Source organism: Phyllobates terribilis, unplaced genomic scaffold (assembly GCF_046119375.1).
Source record: "Phyllobates terribilis strain yellow unplaced genomic scaffold, ASM4611937v1 Scaffold_4__5_contigs__length_816908805, whole genome shotgun sequence".
Lineage (NCBI taxonomy): Eukaryota > Metazoa > Chordata > Amphibia > Anura > Dendrobatidae > Phyllobates > Phyllobates terribilis.
In genome coordinates this window covers 135,718,036-135,736,547 of record NW_027362764.1, presented here as the reverse complement: position 1 = coordinate 135,736,547, position 18,512 = coordinate 135,718,036, and the positions used below count along the sequence as shown (strand labels likewise).

General features: G+C 44.2%; 1 protein-coding gene and 1 long non-coding RNA gene across 2 annotated transcripts in view; one reads left to right on the top strand and one right to left on the bottom strand.

Annotated features, from left to right (window-relative positions):
• Nucleotides 1-18,512, top strand: part of DNAH11 (dynein axonemal heavy chain 11) — a 481,578-nt gene that overhangs the window by 389,674 nt on the left and 73,392 nt on the right. Inside the window, exon 66 of the mRNA XM_073677778.1 lies at nucleotides 4,406-4,528. Within this exon, the coding sequence (XP_073533879.1) occupies nucleotides 4,406-4,528 (123 nt within the window). The remainder of the gene's footprint in view (nucleotides 1-4,405; nucleotides 4,529-18,512) is intronic.
• Nucleotides 1-18,512, bottom strand: part of LOC141265116 (uncharacterized) — a 213,289-nt gene that overhangs the window by 124,455 nt on the left and 70,322 nt on the right. The gene's annotated exons all lie outside the window — the stretch shown is intronic.

The following is an 18,512-nucleotide window of genomic DNA, read 5'->3' as shown; positions in this document are numbered from 1 at the left end:
CACGCAGGAGATGTGCATTTCTCTGGCATTTTTTTTGCATAATCAGTGGAGTTCTCAAGACCTAGACCCACCGATCTGCTCTCATTTAAAAAGGCACTCAAATAAAAAATAAATAAAGAAAAAGCTTTAGTTAGTCTTTAAATACTTGAACATGGTAAAATTTAAAACAAGGAGCCTGTCCTGTAATTCGTATTTTTGTCTTTGGAGAAGGATTGTCTGCATGATATTTACCCTTCAAAGAAGATGTTCATGCATAGGCACATTCAGACGTCTATTTTTCACGCACATGTTCTAGGCTTATTTTTCATGTCTATGGGGCTGTTCACATATCTGTGTTTTTGTTTTTTGTGTTTTTTTGGGTAAGGAGACTTGTCTGTATTTGCTCTAAGTCACATATCAAATATGCCCATTCAGATCAATGAGTCCATGGAAAAAGACAGACAGTACACTACTGTCATCTCAGTGCTGTCCTTTTTTTATGATTTAATAGGCAGGAGAAGATTGGAATTATTTTTTTTTCCAACACAAAAAACTGATGCCACTGTATGGTATAAACTGACACTAAACCAAAAAAATGGCTGAAATGAGACCTTAGTTACAGTTTGGACTACCTCTGTGAAGATGTGCGGTTGTGGATTTTAATAATCACCTAAGCCGGTTAACGATGCAATTATTTTTATTCCTTCCGTTCACTGTAATACCGCAATTACAGGTAAATGGCCAAAATGCAATTCTCTCAGTCTTCAAGTTTCCAACCCTGGATCAGTAGTTCCACTGCACCCATACCAGGTGATACCCTCTGTGCCCCAACTTTTGGTTGGCCCACAGCTTTCTATATCTCCCGCTGGTATATTGGCAGTCACAGCCTATGCTTCTCCGGATGACGGATATCACGACCGCAGTATGTGAATACTACCCAGCTCTCCTCTGACTAGAAATGTGGCTTCTTTTTCTCCTACACTGGGATCAGCCCCCTGAATGGGCAGAAGAGCTCACCCCCCCCCCCCCCAACTACAGTAAGTGTGCCTTAGTGGAGGTATTTTCTCAGGCCAAACTCCTCACCTGGGTCTGCATGTGAGACTCCCTGTGGTGACAGCTCCTCTGCGTCTACTCTTCCCATCTACACAAGGGGTCTATTGTCTGAGAGAACAATGGCCGAAGGCCCCTGAGAAATGGTCACTGAATGGAAGCATTGATACCTGAGGTTGAACTGATGTGAAAACAAATCACTAAGAAAACACGGCAAGCACATTTCTAACAAAACACAATAAGATTGATGAAAATCGGTGCTCCGTGCTAGAAAAAGTGTTTAGTAAGTGGCCAGCTCCTCACAACCTCTTTTAATAGGGCGTTACTCCAACTGCCCATAGTGTTGCACCTTTCTCAATTTCCATATTTGAACATAATTGAGCCAAAAAATCATTCCTATAAAGCTGAAATGGTTCAACTGAATGTTCTCTATTGTTGGTATTTTCCAATTTTCTTGACAATCTGAAAATATCCCCAAATTTTTGGTCTGCAGCACTGTGCAAAAAATCATTAAATTGTTAGAAATTATTAAAATATATTGTTAAAATGTATGTTGAGACCCAATAAGCAATGTATTTGTATTTATTTTTTTACATTTGACTTATTGATGGTAATGACAGGCAGTATATGATATAATAATATGAATTATGGGCATGATTCTTACAAAACCTCTTCCCTTTTCTAGAGCTTTATCATTGCAGTATGTTAATGTTATGAATCATAATCTCATTGACAAGAGAAATAATGTTATGCTAGCTATATTAGTCTATATCAGCAGCCACCAATGAAGTACCTAATACACCGTGCACAAAAGCAAATGATTTTCTGTTCACTGGATCTTTCTTCAATATGTATTTAGTAAATGAGGTGCCCTTTTTTACATTATAGATTTTAATGAGCTTTTAATGGCACATTTATGCATAGTTCACACAAAATTACATTTGATAAACACCTGAATTTTCATTTCTCTTAATGAATAAATTGGTGTGTATAAGGTTACAGATTTTCTCTCCCTCTATAGCTTATATGCAGCTGATTTGTTTCCTTGATTTTTAGGATACTATATGTTTCTTGAACAGAATAATGTACATGCGAGATAAAACTTTGCAATACAAATTATGTTTTTATTTTAATGAAACCATTCTCAGCTTCTGTGTTAGAGTATGCTATAATAGTAGTTAATGGGACCTAACTCCATAATTTTCTTATTTGTTTGCTTTATATAAATATCCAGGAACATAGCTTGTCATGAGTAAAGGTTTAAATGGGTATTCCAGTAAATAGAGGCTATCACCGCCTATCCAAAGGATTGTGTGGTAGATCGTCTCTCTCGGCTGAACACGGAGGTAGATTCAGGAACACGGTCTCTTTAAATATTTTGTTGGTTTATTAAAAAATTACATAACATAAAGTTCATCAAATCAAACACGGCCCTTCTGGTAAAATGGCAAAACATAAATAACGGTACAACATATTCCATATGTCCGGGTGAATCCGGCCGCTTGGGGTTTAGCACAATACACGATTCAGGTGATACAAACACAAGCTCCTCTCTCTGGAGCTTAGATCTTCAGCTACTGAACAACCCATGATTCAAAAGGCTGGCCTTTTATATCCTAGACCACACCCTGGGGTGGAGATATGGCGAACAGCCTCCTACCCCCTCTACAGCTGTTCATATAAAACCTAGCCTATTAAAAATGGCTGATTAACCCCTGCCGACACATAGTGTGCTGGAGAAAAACATCTAGGTTTCATATCACTGAAGCTAATGGCTTCAGTGAAACATATCTCCCCTCCAGGACTTTGCCAGTGACTTTGTCACAATTGGTATTAACTTCCAGATCGTGAGGTTCTGAACACTGAGACTACCAACAATCTTCAGACTTTTATTACCATTAAGACGCAGCTGTAATGCAAATACTCGACCGGTGACTTGTTCATTCATGATGGGACTGCCGTAAAAAGCAGAGTACAATTCTTCAGCAGTCCTATAGAGAATGAATGGAACACATTGCCACTTCATTCTTATGGGGATTAAAATCCCCTATTCTGGCAATCAGTGGAGGTCCCAGCAGTCAGCCTCCCAATTTTCGTATTGGAGATAACTTCCGGTGACAACTTCTACCTACCAGAATACCCCTTCAAGAATGCGAAGTTTTTATGATTTTTTTTCTGAATTGTAAACTGCCAGTATACTGAACTGGATCAGTCATCAGACTTTATAATACAAATAGTATTTATTATTACATAGCACTCTTAAACCTGAGGAGCCTGATGTATTTATTGCAAAAATCCATGTCAGAATGGCGGTATAATCCCAGCTGAAAGTTTACACTCTGCCTGACTGACAGTGCCTCAGAGTCCCTTCTTCCTGCTGCTGAGATCTCACACTACTCAGTTCTAGCTGCTGCAGCAGTCAGGCTCTGTGGGTAAAGACTGAATAACACTTGGACTCATGAGCTTTCTCACTCTTTAGCTGGACTGAACATGTTCATTTCATTATATTATATACTTTGACATGGATTTTCAAAGTAAGTATACGAGCCTCATCAGGTCAGTTTAATAATGAATGCAGCTTTTATAATGAAATTTGGTAACAGATCTTCTTTAAGAAGGGGTTGTCCTAGTAGTGGACAACTCCTTTAAACTAAATGTTCGGTTCCGATAAAATAAAAAAGCCAATACTCACCTCCTGTGCCGGCTCCGTTCCAGCAGTGTTGGCACTCCCCGTCCTGGGGCTATGATGCGGTGGAATTGCCCGGCGTCCAATCAGAGCTGGCGTCACTGTCCCCGTCTTTGGACAAACTGAGCCTGAAGAGGGAGTCTGGGATCAGCTGTAGCCCGGACTTCAATAGCTAAGAGTCTGCTCTTCACACATGCGCTACAGGGAGAATACAATTCATTTTCTCCTTGTAGACGCTGCTCCAATAAAGTGTCCTGAAAATATTTTAATTCTATTTACCTGCAGATTAACCCTATATCTGCAGGTAGATAAAGTTTCTGGACATGACAGATTCCCTTTAGCATAGACAATGCAATGGTAAAACTGAGCTGCCGGAGCGAAGGAACATGCAGTGTTGTCATATTCTCACAAGTGGCCAATAACTTTGGCAACATCTTTTAACAGCGCAGTTTCATTATTTTTAACACATTTGAAACAAGCGCCCCGGGATAAACCTACATAACAAAAACTGGTTCATTGGGGAAAAAAATGATGACACTCAAGACGACCAAGCAGATGGTTAATTTAGTTTTCACAGAAATAAACTTACTGTAGATACTGAGTGGTTTCACAGTTTTACTTAAAACTGCACATAAATCATAAGAATCTGTCTTTCTTTTCTCACTTTTATTTTTTTCTTATTTTTTCTAGCTATTTAAATACAATTGAAAATGCATTGGCCTCGGGTGCTGTCGTATTAATTGAAAATCTGGATGAAACCATTGATCCCGTACTTGACCCTCTTTTGGGAAGAAACACCATTAAACGTGGGCGGTAAGTTTCACTTCCATAAAAGATATGACGCGCCCCCTGGGCCATATTCTTTAGGGGAATACCCGGAGCCGGATCAGATGGGGGTTGTAGTCTCCGAGTGGCTGTGACCCGGTCCGTGCCCAGGGTGTCAAGCTCAGTTGTATGTGGCAGTCCTACAGATGTTACAAAGTTCGTTATGTCGACTACGCCACCCGTTGGATTGCGGTCACTACGGCCGCCGCTGCAGCAGGGTCCGCTGAGGCTGATGGTGTTGGTGCAGCTTTAGATGGTATAACCCCCAACGGGAGGGGTATGGCCTCAGGGGGTCAGGTGCAGAGGATGGGGGTTGTGGTGGTGCAGCATAGATGGTAATTAAAGACAGAGTCGGGTTGTGCAGTTTAGGGTATTTACTTACTGCTGATGTTCCGGTCACTCCAGCTTCAAGTGACCACCCGAGCCGTGCTGCGTCCACCAGGTCCTGGATTCAGCCAACCCCCAAGCAAGTCCGGAGCGTGACCCTGAGCTCTCCTTCTGTCCTTTCCTCTGGCCGTCCCCACTAGTGATCCACCTAGGTCCAGCTCCCTCGGGCCTTCTGTTGGGAGACCCTTGGCCTTGGGTTCCCTGACCCTCCACGTGGTCTGCCTTCGGGGTGGATGTGGTGGGTGGCCGTGGCAGACGCTGCCCACGGCCTCCGGTCTCTGGCTAGGGTGTGCTTTTGCCCCCACCAGCTTGGGATCCGGTACCCTATTGCCGACTCTTCACCCGGGGATTGAATTTGGGTTCTCAGAGTCCTTTTCTTTTTACCCCCTCTGGGTCTTTCTCTCTTTTCTCCTCTCTCACTCTGGCTCAGGCCGCTCTGCTCCTCTGCTCTCATTCACTCCTCTGCAAAGGCTGACTCACTCCTCCTCTACAGCAGACTGACCCTGATCTTAGATGGTGCCCACCTTATATACTCCCTCTATGTGTGAGCTCAGGTGACCAGCACCCAATGAGCTCCTAACTTTACCCAGGCTGCTCCCCCTATCTGCCCCTACACTACTTGGGATGTACCACCCCCCTCCCACTCCAGCCAGGAACAGACTCGGTCGTACCTGCACATTTCTAAGTGGGAGTACCGTTGGTCTGTTCCCTGGAAATGGGGTGTGTGTAGTGCATGCAGCCTACCGAGCTCAGTTCCACTCTCCATCCTTATCCGGGAGTGGAATATCACACCTCTGGGTTGAGGTGCAATACCCCTGTAGCAGCCGAATCCTCAGGGTGCTACATTCCCCCCTGGTAAATCACAGCACGTCCTCGGGCTGTAAGATATAAACATCCACAAACATACATTTTTTTTTTTTTTTTTTTTTTCATAAACATATAAAACATCATATAAAACATTGTATATATATATATATATATATATATATCAATAAAACTTTTTCATATAAAACATTCTTGTAGACTTTTCCTCGCTTCTGTTCCTCCTTCGGTCACTGTGCAACGCGTGACCGGGTAAAGTGCGACAGTCTTTTCTTGAAAAATGGTTTTCCTATAAAACCGGTAGGGGGCGCTTTAGGACGCGCAACTATATACAAAAAGGGAAGGTGGCCGCTCTCAGTCCTCGGCCAGGTATTAGGGAGGAATGACCGCTCTCAGTCCTCGGTCAGTGGGATCTAAGGGTTAAACGGGTAAACAGTTCAATTCTCTGGTCCCAACGGGGACTACATTAGCAACAGTAACAGTTCACTGTGCCCCAACGGGCAACTATATACAGCTTCTGCTCCGCTGTACTTAACGACGACGTCCTCCTGCTCTTTCTTTGTGGTTTCCTTTAACTCTAGTTTCAGACCCGTCCGGGTCCTCTTGTTCTTCCTCCTCACACCGCAGCTCTTCCTCCGTCAGGCGATGCACATGGAGGGCGTAGGGTCCTTTGGCACACTTGTGCCGGGTGAAGGTGACCTTGTCCCCGATGTAAAGGTCACGACCTCTGTGTCCCTCCGGTAGGTGGGACTCTACGTCTCTCCTGGTCACGAAGACGTCACCTAGGGTGCGGTGGTCTCGGATGAAGCCCCACCCATGCTGCATGTTAAACTTAATCACAGTCCCGGTGGTGCGGGGACTATGCGCTGCACGGGGGTCTCTCCTGGCCCGGCTCTTCTGCTCCGCGCTCCTTACTTGAGCTTGCTGTTCCCGGACCCGCCTCTCTCTCCGCTCCCTCTCGAAGACCTCGAGCTGTTGGCGGCAGCACTCAGCACGCTCCGCTGCAGCTGCCCGAGTCTCTTGAGTGAACCCCATGAGATCTTCTCCGGTGGGGTCCCACTCAAACTGCGCTTCTGCTAGCGGGGGCGAGATCCTCTTGACGGGCTTTGGAGCCGGGATCAGGGGTTCATCCAGGGGTCTCTCTTTCCGGAGTCGGGGATGGTGAAACTCCGGTGGCCATTTGAATGGCTGCCCATCCGGGCACGTATGCTGGGCGTACAGGTCCTCTCCCAGATGCGGCACTCTTGGTCTTATGGGCGCGGTGGTGTTAGCGCCCGGGTTGTCCGGGCCTTGCGGCCAGGCCTGGGGTATCTGGAAGGTGAAGGGCACCGTAAGGACGGCGGCGCCCTGGGCTACTCGGCCCTGCGACCAGGCCGGGGGCTCCGCGGAGGTAGGGGGCGCTGTTGGTATTGCGGCGCCCGGGGGTACTAGGCCTTGCGACCAGGCTGGTGGTACTTCCTGCTTGGTCACGCTCGGGGTCGAGGCGTGTGACGTCACAGGGGTCGCGGCTGCCGTTTGAGGCCTAGTCTGCGGCGGTGACGTTGCAGCGACGGGCACGGCAGGATAGACTTCGGGCTCTGCGACGGGGAGCTGGGGCAGGTACGCGGTTTCCCGGTTTGGGGTATAGACGTCCCCTTTACCTGCCTCCACTCGTTCGGCTCCCTTCTCGGCGCCGTCTCCGGCCTTCAATCCTCCCGCGCCATCCTCAGAGGCGGTCTGTCTCCTCGTCTTGGGTGGCGTGCTCCGCTGACAGGTCTCAGTCTGCTGGGCCATCTCACGGCTCCACTCCGCCAACGTCTCTCGCTGCACCCGGGCCATCCTCCTTGCGAGGCCCTCCAGAGCGGTCTGTGCACACTCCCGGTCTCGGGGAAGCTGTGCTAGGACCTCCACTAGGCCTAGTGGGGTCGTTGTTTCCAGCAGGCTCCTGACCAACGGGTCGGTGCTGCTCTGCTCTCCCTCCGTTATCTCCAGCAGGCTCCTGGCCAGCGGGCCGGTGCTGCTCTGCTCTCCCTCCTTCGTTTCTAGCAGGCTCCTGGCCAACGGGCCGGTGCTGCTCTGCTTTCTCGCCATCTCCGGGTAAGCTCCTCCGATACTCTTCTCCAGGCTTCTTGCCTCCGGGTGCGCTCGCTCCAGACTGCTCCAAGCGACACCCATCTTTGCTCCCTTCTTTCGTCTCCTCCCACTTCGAGGGCGGTCCCGGGGCCACTTGGTGATTGTCAGCTCCAGGGGCTGTTCTTTCACGCTGACAGACACCTCTAGCATCACAGTCTCTGTTGGTGGGGGCGGTTTCCACTTTTGGCGCCATTTTCGGTCCTGGCCCACGATGGGAGGCGGCCTCTTGCCATCCTCTGGCACGCCCATAATGGCGTCCGCTCTTCCAAGGCGGGAAACCTTTGGAAATGGCGGGAATCGCTTCCCAGTGGCGGGAAACTCTGCAGATGGCGGGAAAACGCTGTTAATGGCGGACAACCGGCGGGAATCGACCTGTGATGGAGTCCGATGGCGGGGACCCTCCGGAACCGGCGGGAGACCTCTTCCCGAGGTAAACTCGTTCTTTTCTTCAGGCACGCAGTACCCGGGTGTTGCGGGCACGTAATCCTGCCGACTACGCCAAAGTTGACGCGCCCCCTGGGCCATATTCTTTAGGGGAATACCCGGAGCCGGATCAGATGGGGGTTGTAGTCTCCGAGTGGCTGTGACCCGGTCCGTGCCCAGGGTGTCAAGCTCAGTTGTATGTGGCAGTCCTACAGATGTTACAAAGTTCGTTATGTCGACTACGCCACCCGTTGGATTGCGGTCACTACGGCCGCCGCTGCAGCAGGGTCCGCTGAGGCTGATGGTGTTGGTGCAGCTTTAGATGGTATAACCCCCAACGGGAGGGGTATGGCCTCAGGGGGTCAGGTGCAGAGGATGGGGGTTGTGGTGGTGCAGCATAGATGGTAATTAAAGACAGAGTCGGGTTGTGCAGTTTAGGGTATTTACTTACTGCTGATGTTCCGGTCACTCCAGCTTCAAGTGACCACCCGAGCCGTGCTGCGTCCACCAGGTCCTGGATTCAGCCAACCCCCAAGCAAGTCCGGAGCGTGACCCTGAGCTCTCCTTCTGTCCTTTCCTCTGGCCGTCCCCACTAGTGATCCACCTAGGTCCAGCTCCCTCGGGCCTTCTGTTGGGAGACCCTTGGCCTTGGGTTCCCTGACCCTCCACGTGGTCTGCCTTCGGGGTGGATGTGGTGGGTGGCCGTGGCAGACGCTGCCCACGGCCTCCGGTCTCTGGCTAGGGTGTGCTTTTGCCCCCACCAGCTTGGGATCCGGTACCCTATTGCCGACTCTTCACCCGGGGATTGAATTTGGGTTCTCAGAGTCCTTTTCTTTTTACCCCCTCTGGGTCTTTCTCTCTTTTCTCCTCTCTCACTCTGGCTCAGGCCGCTCTGCTCCTCTGCTCTCATTCACTCCTCTGCAAAGGCTGACTCACTCCTCCTCTACAGCAGACTGACCCTGATCTTAGATGGTGCCCACCTTATATACTCCCTCTATGTGTGAGCTCAGGTGACCAGCACCCAATGAGCTCCTAACTTTACCCAGGCTGCTCCCCCTATCTGCCCCTACACTACTTGGGATGTACCACCCCCCTCCCACTCCAGCCAGGAACAGACTCGGTCGTACCTGCACATTTCTAAGTGGGAGTACCGTTGGTCTGTTCCCCGGAAATGGGGTGTGTGTAGTGCATGCAGCCTACCGAGCTCAGTTCCACTCTCCATCCTTATCCGGGAGTGGAATATCACACCTCTGGGTTGAGGTGCAATACCCCTGTAGCAGCCGAATCCTCAGGGTGCTACAGATACATCATTTACTGATGTCTTTTTCTTTTAGGCTATGTTCACACTAGGCGTTTTTCAGCATTTTTTTAAGCAAATTTTCAGCTGCGTTTTATAGAACCAACAAAGTCTAAGAGATTTCAGAAATCTCATGCACACAGCTTGTTTTTTTGTCCTCAGTATTTTGTGCTTGGTATGTTTTTTTGCACAATAGAGCACGTCACTTCTTTCTGCATTTTTTTCACATTGAAAGCAATGGGTGGTGCAAAAAACGCTGAAAAAATGCCTAGTGTGAACGTTTTGCTGCTTATTTAGTGAAAGAAAACAAGTACAGCAGTATGTGAAACACATTTATTTTTGTGATTTTTCCCAAGTTTACCATCTTGTCTTGGTCACCGGAGATGGCAGTTTGGATTAGTACAGTTTAATTAACTTAGTGATGCATAAAAAGTAAACATTGGTTGACCAAGGTGTGAAATTGAACAATGCCTGAGCAACTCAATGGCAGACCAAAGTGTAAAAGTAAATAGTGTCCTACAAACTCAATGTCTTAGGTAAACTATTCCTGAACAATTCATCTCCCCTGCTTACATTTGTAATGTGTATTTTTTATGAACATATGTCTTGCATTGGTGACCTGTGTTCATGCTTCTGTGGTAGAAGCAAAGCTGAAGTTTGGGATCCTGAAAAGGGCACCAAAAACACACCAAAAACCACCACCAAAACCTGCTTTTTTGACGCTGCATCTTTCCCGCCAAGAGAGTAGAACATAGCCTAAATGTGCAAGTCTTCTTCTAGGAGAAGATTCGGGGGCTTTCTGGGCTTGATTTGGTGCTTGAAAAAAGTTTACTTACAGTTACAATTTAGATGATTCACCTTCCCAACCCCCACCCCTTATTAGTAAAATATTCAAACTTTCTGCTGTTTGCAATAAACCTAAGTGGTTTCTCCAAATTCAACACAAAATGCCACTTTTACTGACTACTGCAGCCTCATGTAAAGAGGCAATGGCCTCTAGTTCACTAATATTCTTGGGTTATCAAGAATATCAAGAGTGTAGTCCAAGAAGTTAAGAAAAGAGATCAATGCCTTGTACATACAAGGAAAATTATACAGAAAAATGGCAAAGACGCTAAAGCGGCATGTACACTGAAAAATAATCATGAACGAGCATTTTTAAAATTCATGATTATCTTGCAGTGCACACAGGTTGTGCAGCGCAAAAGATCATTATTCTATTGGTGCATCGTCCCTTCTAAACAGGACTCCACTGCCAAGAACCATGGCTGCTTATGTGAACTGAGAGATCTATTACAATAGCTCAGTAAGCATCATTTGCTTTGGTCTGTCTTTGTAAACAGGCATTTAAACAACCGCTGATTTGAAAAAGTTTTACTGACCGGAGGTCATATCGTGCCATCAGCCAGTCTGTGTAAACAGACCATAAGAGTTACAGTTGGAATGAAATGTTTGCGAGTTCAAAGTTATGGGAAAATTTCAGAAAATATCGACAGAGTTCCCACACTTCCCATCATTTTCACTGATGTGGACTTTGGGAAAATGGCTGCCGGAGGTAGCACATGTGTAGATTGAGATCTCAGGAGCCGAAATCTCAATCTGCACATGCACCACCTCTGGCGGACATTTTCCCGACGTCCACCTATGTGAAAACAATGGGAAGTGTGGGAACTCTGTCGACATTTTCTGAAAGCCCGGGGCCCACCGCAGCATTGCCCCACTCCTGCCACCCCCGTCAGCTTCCTGCAGCAGTGACCCTGCCTCCTGGAATCCCGCTCCACCACAGCCTCCTCCCCAGTAAGCTACATTCGGATTATAAGACGCCGCATCATTTTCCCCCCAAATTTTGAGAAATGTGCACTGAAATGTGTACTGTATAGTACAAGTGATCGGATGATCACAGAGTCATGTCTCCTAAGTCCTAAGGGGACTAACAAAATAAAAAATAAAAAAAAAGTTTTTAAAAATATATATAAAATTATCAGTTTTAATCATCCATCCACTTTTCCCACCTTAAAAATAAAGATATATATATAAAAAATACACATATGTGGCATCGTCAAGTCCATAAAAGTCTGATCTACAATGGGGAAAATAAGTATTTGATACACTGCTAATATTGCAAGTTTTCCCACCTACAAAGAATGGAGAGGTCTGTAATTTTTATCATAGGTACACGTCAACTGTGAGAGACAGAATCTAAAAAAAATCCATGAAATCACATTGTATGATTTTTAAATAATTAAATTGCATTTTATTGCATGAAATAAGTATTTGATCGCCTACCAACCAGCAAGAATTCCTGCTCTCACAGACATGTTAGTTTTTCCTTTAAGAAGCTCTCCTACTCATTACATGTTTTAATTGCACCTGTTTGAACTCGTTACCTGTATAAAAGACATCTGACCACACACTCAATCAATCACACTCCAACCTCTCCACCATGGCCAAGACCAAAGAGCTGTCTAAGGACACCAGGGACAAAATTGTAGACGTGCACAAGGCTGGGACGGGCTACAGGACAATAAACAAGCAGCTTGGTGAGAAGTCAACAACTGTTGGTACAATTATCAGAACATGGAAGAAACACAAGATGACTGTCAATCTTCTTCGGTCTGGGGCTCCATGCTAGATCTCGCCTCATGCGGTAAGGATGATTCTGAGAAAGGTCAGGAATCAGCCCAGAACTACACGGTAGGACCTGGTCAAGGACCTGAAGAGAGCTGGGACCACAGTCTCAAACATTACCATTAGTAACACTCCACTCCGTCATGGATTAAAATCCTGCAGGGCACGCAAGGTCCCCCTGCTCACGCCAGCACATGTCCAGGCCCGTTTGAAGTTCACCAATGACTGTCTGGATGATCCAGAGGGGGCATGGGAGAAGGTCATGTGGTCAGATTAGACCAAAATATAACTTTTTGGTAGCAACTCCAGTTGCCGTGTTTGGAGAATGAAGAAGGATGAGTACAACCCCAAGAACTCCGTCCCAACTGTGATGCATGGTGTGGAAACATCCTACTTTGAGGGTGCTTTTCTGCAAAGGGGACTGCACCATATTGAAGGGAGGATTGATGGGGTCATGTATTATGAGATTTTGGCCAACAACCTCCTTCCCACAGTAAGAGCATTGAAGATGGGTCATGGCTGGGTCTTCCAGCATGACAATGACCCGAAACACACAGCCAGGGCAACTAAGGAGTGGCTCTGTAAGAAGCATTTCATGGTCCTGGAGTGGCCTAGCCAGTCTCCAGACCTGAACCCAATAGAAAATCTTTGGAGGGGGCTGAAACTCAATGTTGCCCAGTGACAGCCCTGAAACCTGAAAGATCTGGTGAAGATCTATATGGAGGAGTGGGCCAAAATCCCTGCTGCAGTGTGTGCAAACTTGGTCAAGAACTACAGGAAACGTCTGACGTCTGTAATTGCAAACAAAGATTTCTGTACCAAATATTAAGTTCTGTTTTTCTATTGTATCAAATACTTCTTTCATGCAATAAAATGCTAATTTAATTATGTCAAAATCATGCAATGGGATTTTCTGGATTCTTTTTTTAAGATTCTGTCTTTCACAGGTGAAGTGTACCAACGATAAAAATTACAGACCTCTCCATTCTTTGTAGGTGGGAAAATGTGTAAAATCGTCAGTGTATCAAATACTTATTTTCCCCACTGTATCATATATATACACATTTAATTAATCCAAATGGTAAACACCGTAAAGAAAAAAAATCAAAACACCAGAGTTGCGTTTTTTTTCGGTCACGACATCTCCTATCAAAACCTTGTATCTAAATGTTGTATCTATCTCAAAATGGTAAAAATGTCAGCTCAGGGCACAAAAAAAAGACCTCACGAAGCTCAATTGACTGAAAAATAAAAACATTATAGATCTCGGAACATAGCGGCAGAAGTGAAATTATTATTTTTTTTACTTTCCAATTTTTATTTGTAAAAAGAAAAATGTACAAGTTTGGCACTGACATGGTGAATCAGATATTCTTTAGTTTATATATTATGCAGTCACAACTCTCTCTCATTCTCTTAGAAGGTTCTGATTAGTTTGTTCGATTTTTTTTTAATCATGATGTCAGGTCTTCTTTACCACACAATGAAAGCTGTAAAAACAAAACCCAAAAAATAGTGTCAGAATTGCATGTTTCTTTGCAATTTTATCTCGGATTTTTTATCCCATTTTCCAGTTAATATCATCATTCAAAACTACAACTTGTCCCGCGAAAATGTCAGCAGAAAATGAAAAAAAGTTAGATAAGGAGGAAAAAACGAAAGCGCAAAAATGAAAAATTGCCAATACTTAAGGGATTAGGTGATGCCACTTGCATGTATTGTTGTACAGATCCAACCCACTTATAGATGCTAAACTGCTGCAGTGTCAGGCAGGTTAAAAACAAGCTTTTATGTTTTACATCTTGAAAAAAAATAATATAAAAATTTTTGCAAGCAACGCTTACACATTTCACACCAACATGGGTTCCTAACCATAATTTACACTACTCTATACTTTTGTAGAACTGAGTTTGAGAGCCTGAAAATTGTATATTCTACTAAAAAATTCTGCAAATAATGGCACCCAAAAGGCCTTCCCAGTTACACCTACTATAGTAACGCCTCTGCTTATACACATACACGGTGTTTCGTTAAAAAGCATTGAGATTAATTTGTGGGGTAGAATTCAGATGAGGGTGTATAAAAAGTAGCAAAAAAAATTGAAATTGGCTTCATGCAATTAAGGTTTTTTTTTTTTTTTTTTTTTTTTTTTTTTTTTTTTTATTCTTTATTAATATATTCAGAATTGTATGAGAATACTAAAAAAAAATGTCAAAATCTTGGCTGATATTTTAAGTGGCCTTAGAGTATAAATGTGTATTCCCAAATTGTAGGCTCTTCTAAAAATGTGAACCCTGGCAAAGCTTGTTACCTAGTAATCCATCAAGTTTAAAAACTTACAGAGAAAGCAAGATGTTCAGAACATTTCCTAATATTGTTTCCTTTGAAAGACTAGTGCAAAATTAGAAGAGAAATGTGTCTTCCCTGGTACTTGCGCCACCTGGTGGTACATTAGTGCAATAGACAGGTTCTATGTGTAACTCCTGTTCACCAATGGTTATAACACCTAAGTTACAAATCATTTCATTTTTACTAAACAAATTAGTAGAAATAGTTCAGATCTAAACAATAGTAGATGAGTTTTGAACAAAAAATTAGGATCTCCCAATAGTTATACTTTTGGGAAATCACTGGAAGTAGGTTTCTACTAGTTATATAAATCGGCATGTGCAAAACTCTGAAAGCTCAGAATTTAATGCAATTATGTTGTATTTTTATTGAGGCAATAAAGAAAACTAAACGTTTTTGGTCTTATTTAAGGGTGAAGCCAGCACATGTTGGTTTACATGCCCTTGAAATGGGTGTTTCAACAAGACAATGACCCTAAACACACCAGTAAACGAGCAAAATCTTGGTTCCAGTCCAACAAAATTGAGGTTATGGGGTGGACAGCCCAATCATCGGACCTTAATCCGATAGAACACTTGTGAGGTGACATCAAAAATGCATTTGACGCAAAACCAACAAATGCCAAAAAATTGTGGGATGTAGTTAAAGCATCCTGGGCTGGAATAACCGTTGACAGGTTCCAGAAGTTGGTTGACTCTATGCAACATAGATCTGAAGCAGTTCTAAAAAACTGTGGGTATACAACTAAATATTAGGCTAGTGATATACAGGAATGCTAAATCCTCAAAAAAAGAGAGGCCATATTGTGAGTTGTAAAGACAAATGCAGATACTGCTATTTTTTAGAACAGCCCAATGTTCATTTTTTATTTTCTGTTAAGTAGTTAAAATTATATACATTTCTCTTCATGTTTGAATTAGAAAACAGCGTGCAATGTTCCCAATGCATGGAAATAAAAACTAGTATAAAGATTTTGTGCTTAAGGCTGTGTGCCCACGATGCGTTTTTTAAGCGTTTCCGCAGCTGCAAAAACGCTGCAGAAACGCTTAAAAAATGCATGGTAGAAGGCCTGACATGTTCCCCAATGATAATCCGCATGTGCTGTGCACATGCTGCGGAAATTTCTGCTGCAGATTATCATTGCGGAAAAAAACGCAACACTACCAATTATTTTGCGGAAGCACTGCGTTTTCACCGCCATTGACTTGCATTAGAACACATGGATTCCGCATCACTGCATCTGTACATGCGCATTCCATGCATTTCAATGTGCGGATGGTACCCTGGTGTGGAGGAGAGTAGATTCTCCTCCGGACCCGGGTACCATAGAACCTGTAAAAAAAAGAATAAAATGAAAAAGAAATATGATACTTACCTTCTGATGGCCCACGGTGCGCTTGTCTTCGCTTGCTGGCAGCTCACGGTGGACTGAAGGACCTGCGCTGACGTCATTTAGTCATGTGACGGCAGGTCCTTCAGTGTACCGCTGCCGGCAGCCAGGATGGAGCGAAGCAAGACTGCGGGGGCCATCAGAAGGTAAGTATAGATTTATTTTTTATTTTTTACCATTCTTTCGGTCACACTATATAAATCCATGCTGTTTGCATGGATTTATATAGTGTGACCAAGTTATCAAGCACTTTCCAAGTGATGCTAAAATTGCTTGGAAAGCGCTTGACAACCCGCATGCGGAAATGCATGTGAAGAACGCTTCACTTCCGCTTGTCCCTGGCAGGAAAAACGCATGTACAATCCGCATGTACAATCCGCATGCGTTTTTTCTGCCAGGGAGATGCAGAAACGCTCAGGAAAAAATCCGGAGCATTTCTGCATCGTGGGCACATAGCCTAACTCATGTTTTTGAACACACTGCTATTATTTTGAACACTACCTTACCTATCCCTGGTCCACATGTCTCATATACCAATCCCTGGTCCACACGTCCCATATGCCTATCCCTGGTCCACGTGTCCCATATACCAATCCCTGGTCCACATATCCCATATACCTATCCCTGGTCCACATGTCCCATATACCTATCCCTGGTCCACACGTCCCATATACCTATCCCTGGTCCACATGTCCCATATACCTATCCCTGGTCCACATGTCCAATTTACCTATCCCTGGACCACATGTCCCATATACCTAATCCCTGGACCACATGTCCCATATATTTATACCTGTTCCACATGTTCCATTTACCTATCCCTTGTCCACATGTCCCATATATTTATACCTGGTCCACATGTCCCATATACCTAATCCCTGGTCCACATGTCCCATTTACCTACCCTGGTCCACATGTCCCATATACCTAATCCCTGGTCCACATGTCCCATTTACCTATCCCTGGACCACATGTCCGATATATTTATCCCTGGTCCACATGTCCCATATACCTATCCCTGGACCACATGTCCCATATATTTATACCTGTCCAACACGTTCCATATACCTATCCCTGGTCTACATGTCCCATTTACCTATCCCTGGACCACATGTCCCATATATTTATACCTGGTCCACATGTCCCATGTATCGGTCAATGGTCTTCTAGCAGATCACATCAGGTTACACAAAATGCAGGTTCCAGGTGGAAAATTTTGGCTATATCTTTTTTTTAAAGAGGATCTATTACATCCTTGTGAACTTTATGAGGTAATAGGAGAATAAAATATAACCATTTGTTAAATATTTATACTTAGTAAAAATAAAAAATGTTCTCAGTAATTTAGTAATAAAAGCTCTGGTCTTTTAAGAGAGAGCGGCTGAAGTTGGGATTTCCACTCTCATTATCTTGACAGCTGTTTGAGACTTCCTGTCTCTGAACTGGGAGATACCACTGTGTGGGGGGAGACTGTGTGTAAACAGGTGGGAGATCTGTGCTGCTGCCCTTCCTTGTGCAGGACTTAGTGCCACATGAAGCCTTGTAAGTTGGACGTATTATATATTATAGAGCAGGAGGAAGATAGAAGAAAAAGTAAATCTAAAAACCTGTCACAGTTGCTCAGTGTGTCTGAGGTGGGTTCTATAGTAAGAGACTCCCCATGGTAGATTCACTCTTAGCAAGCAATTTCCCCTTTAAGTAGATTAACCCTTTAATAGCAACTGTTATCATTTTGCAGATTGACCCTTTAGAAGCAGTTTTGTCCTTCTTTTGCAAACTAATTCCCTAATTCCTTTGCAATCCTATTCCCTTATCTAACTTGTATAATATACAGGGAAATCTTATTACATGGCTATTAAATAATATTTCCAGTTGGGAGGTGAGGACATTTTTTGTCTAATTTGCATTTTGCCGATGATGATAATGAATTAATTTATTATGTTTATACTTTGAGTGGAAAATCTATGAGAGAAATAGGAGAATCTATTTTTTTTTCATTGTATTTTATAAAGCACCAACTCAACAAAATGGCAAAATAAGCTAAATCCTGTAAAATCTAATGATGTAATTCCTCCCACAAAATTAGTATCTCCCAGAGAAGAGACGCTCGCTAAATTTTGCACTCACTCTGGTAAAATGAATATAAAACCTGCATCCATGTAGTATTGTAGAAGTCATCTGATTTGTTAATTATGAGTGTCTGAGAAAAGTCTTTTAATTTCATCTTCTGTCACCTTTGGAATTTTTCCCCAGAAGCGATGGGACTTATTTAAGCCACACTTTAAGGCTATATTCACATGTTGCTTTTTTACTGCCTTTTTTTCTGCTCTCTTGGCAGTAAAGAAGCTGCTGTCAAAAAGCAAGTTTTGCAGCATTTTTGCTTCGTTCTTTTTTACTGCGTTTTACTGCATTGTTTACTTTCCCACATTGGTAGGGCATTGAGTTCCTAGGGCATTGTTTACTTTCATACATTGGTAGGGCATTGTTTACTTTTACACACATCACTAATTTAATGAAACAGTATTAACCGCCATGTTCAGATAAGGAGACCAAGACTTTATGGT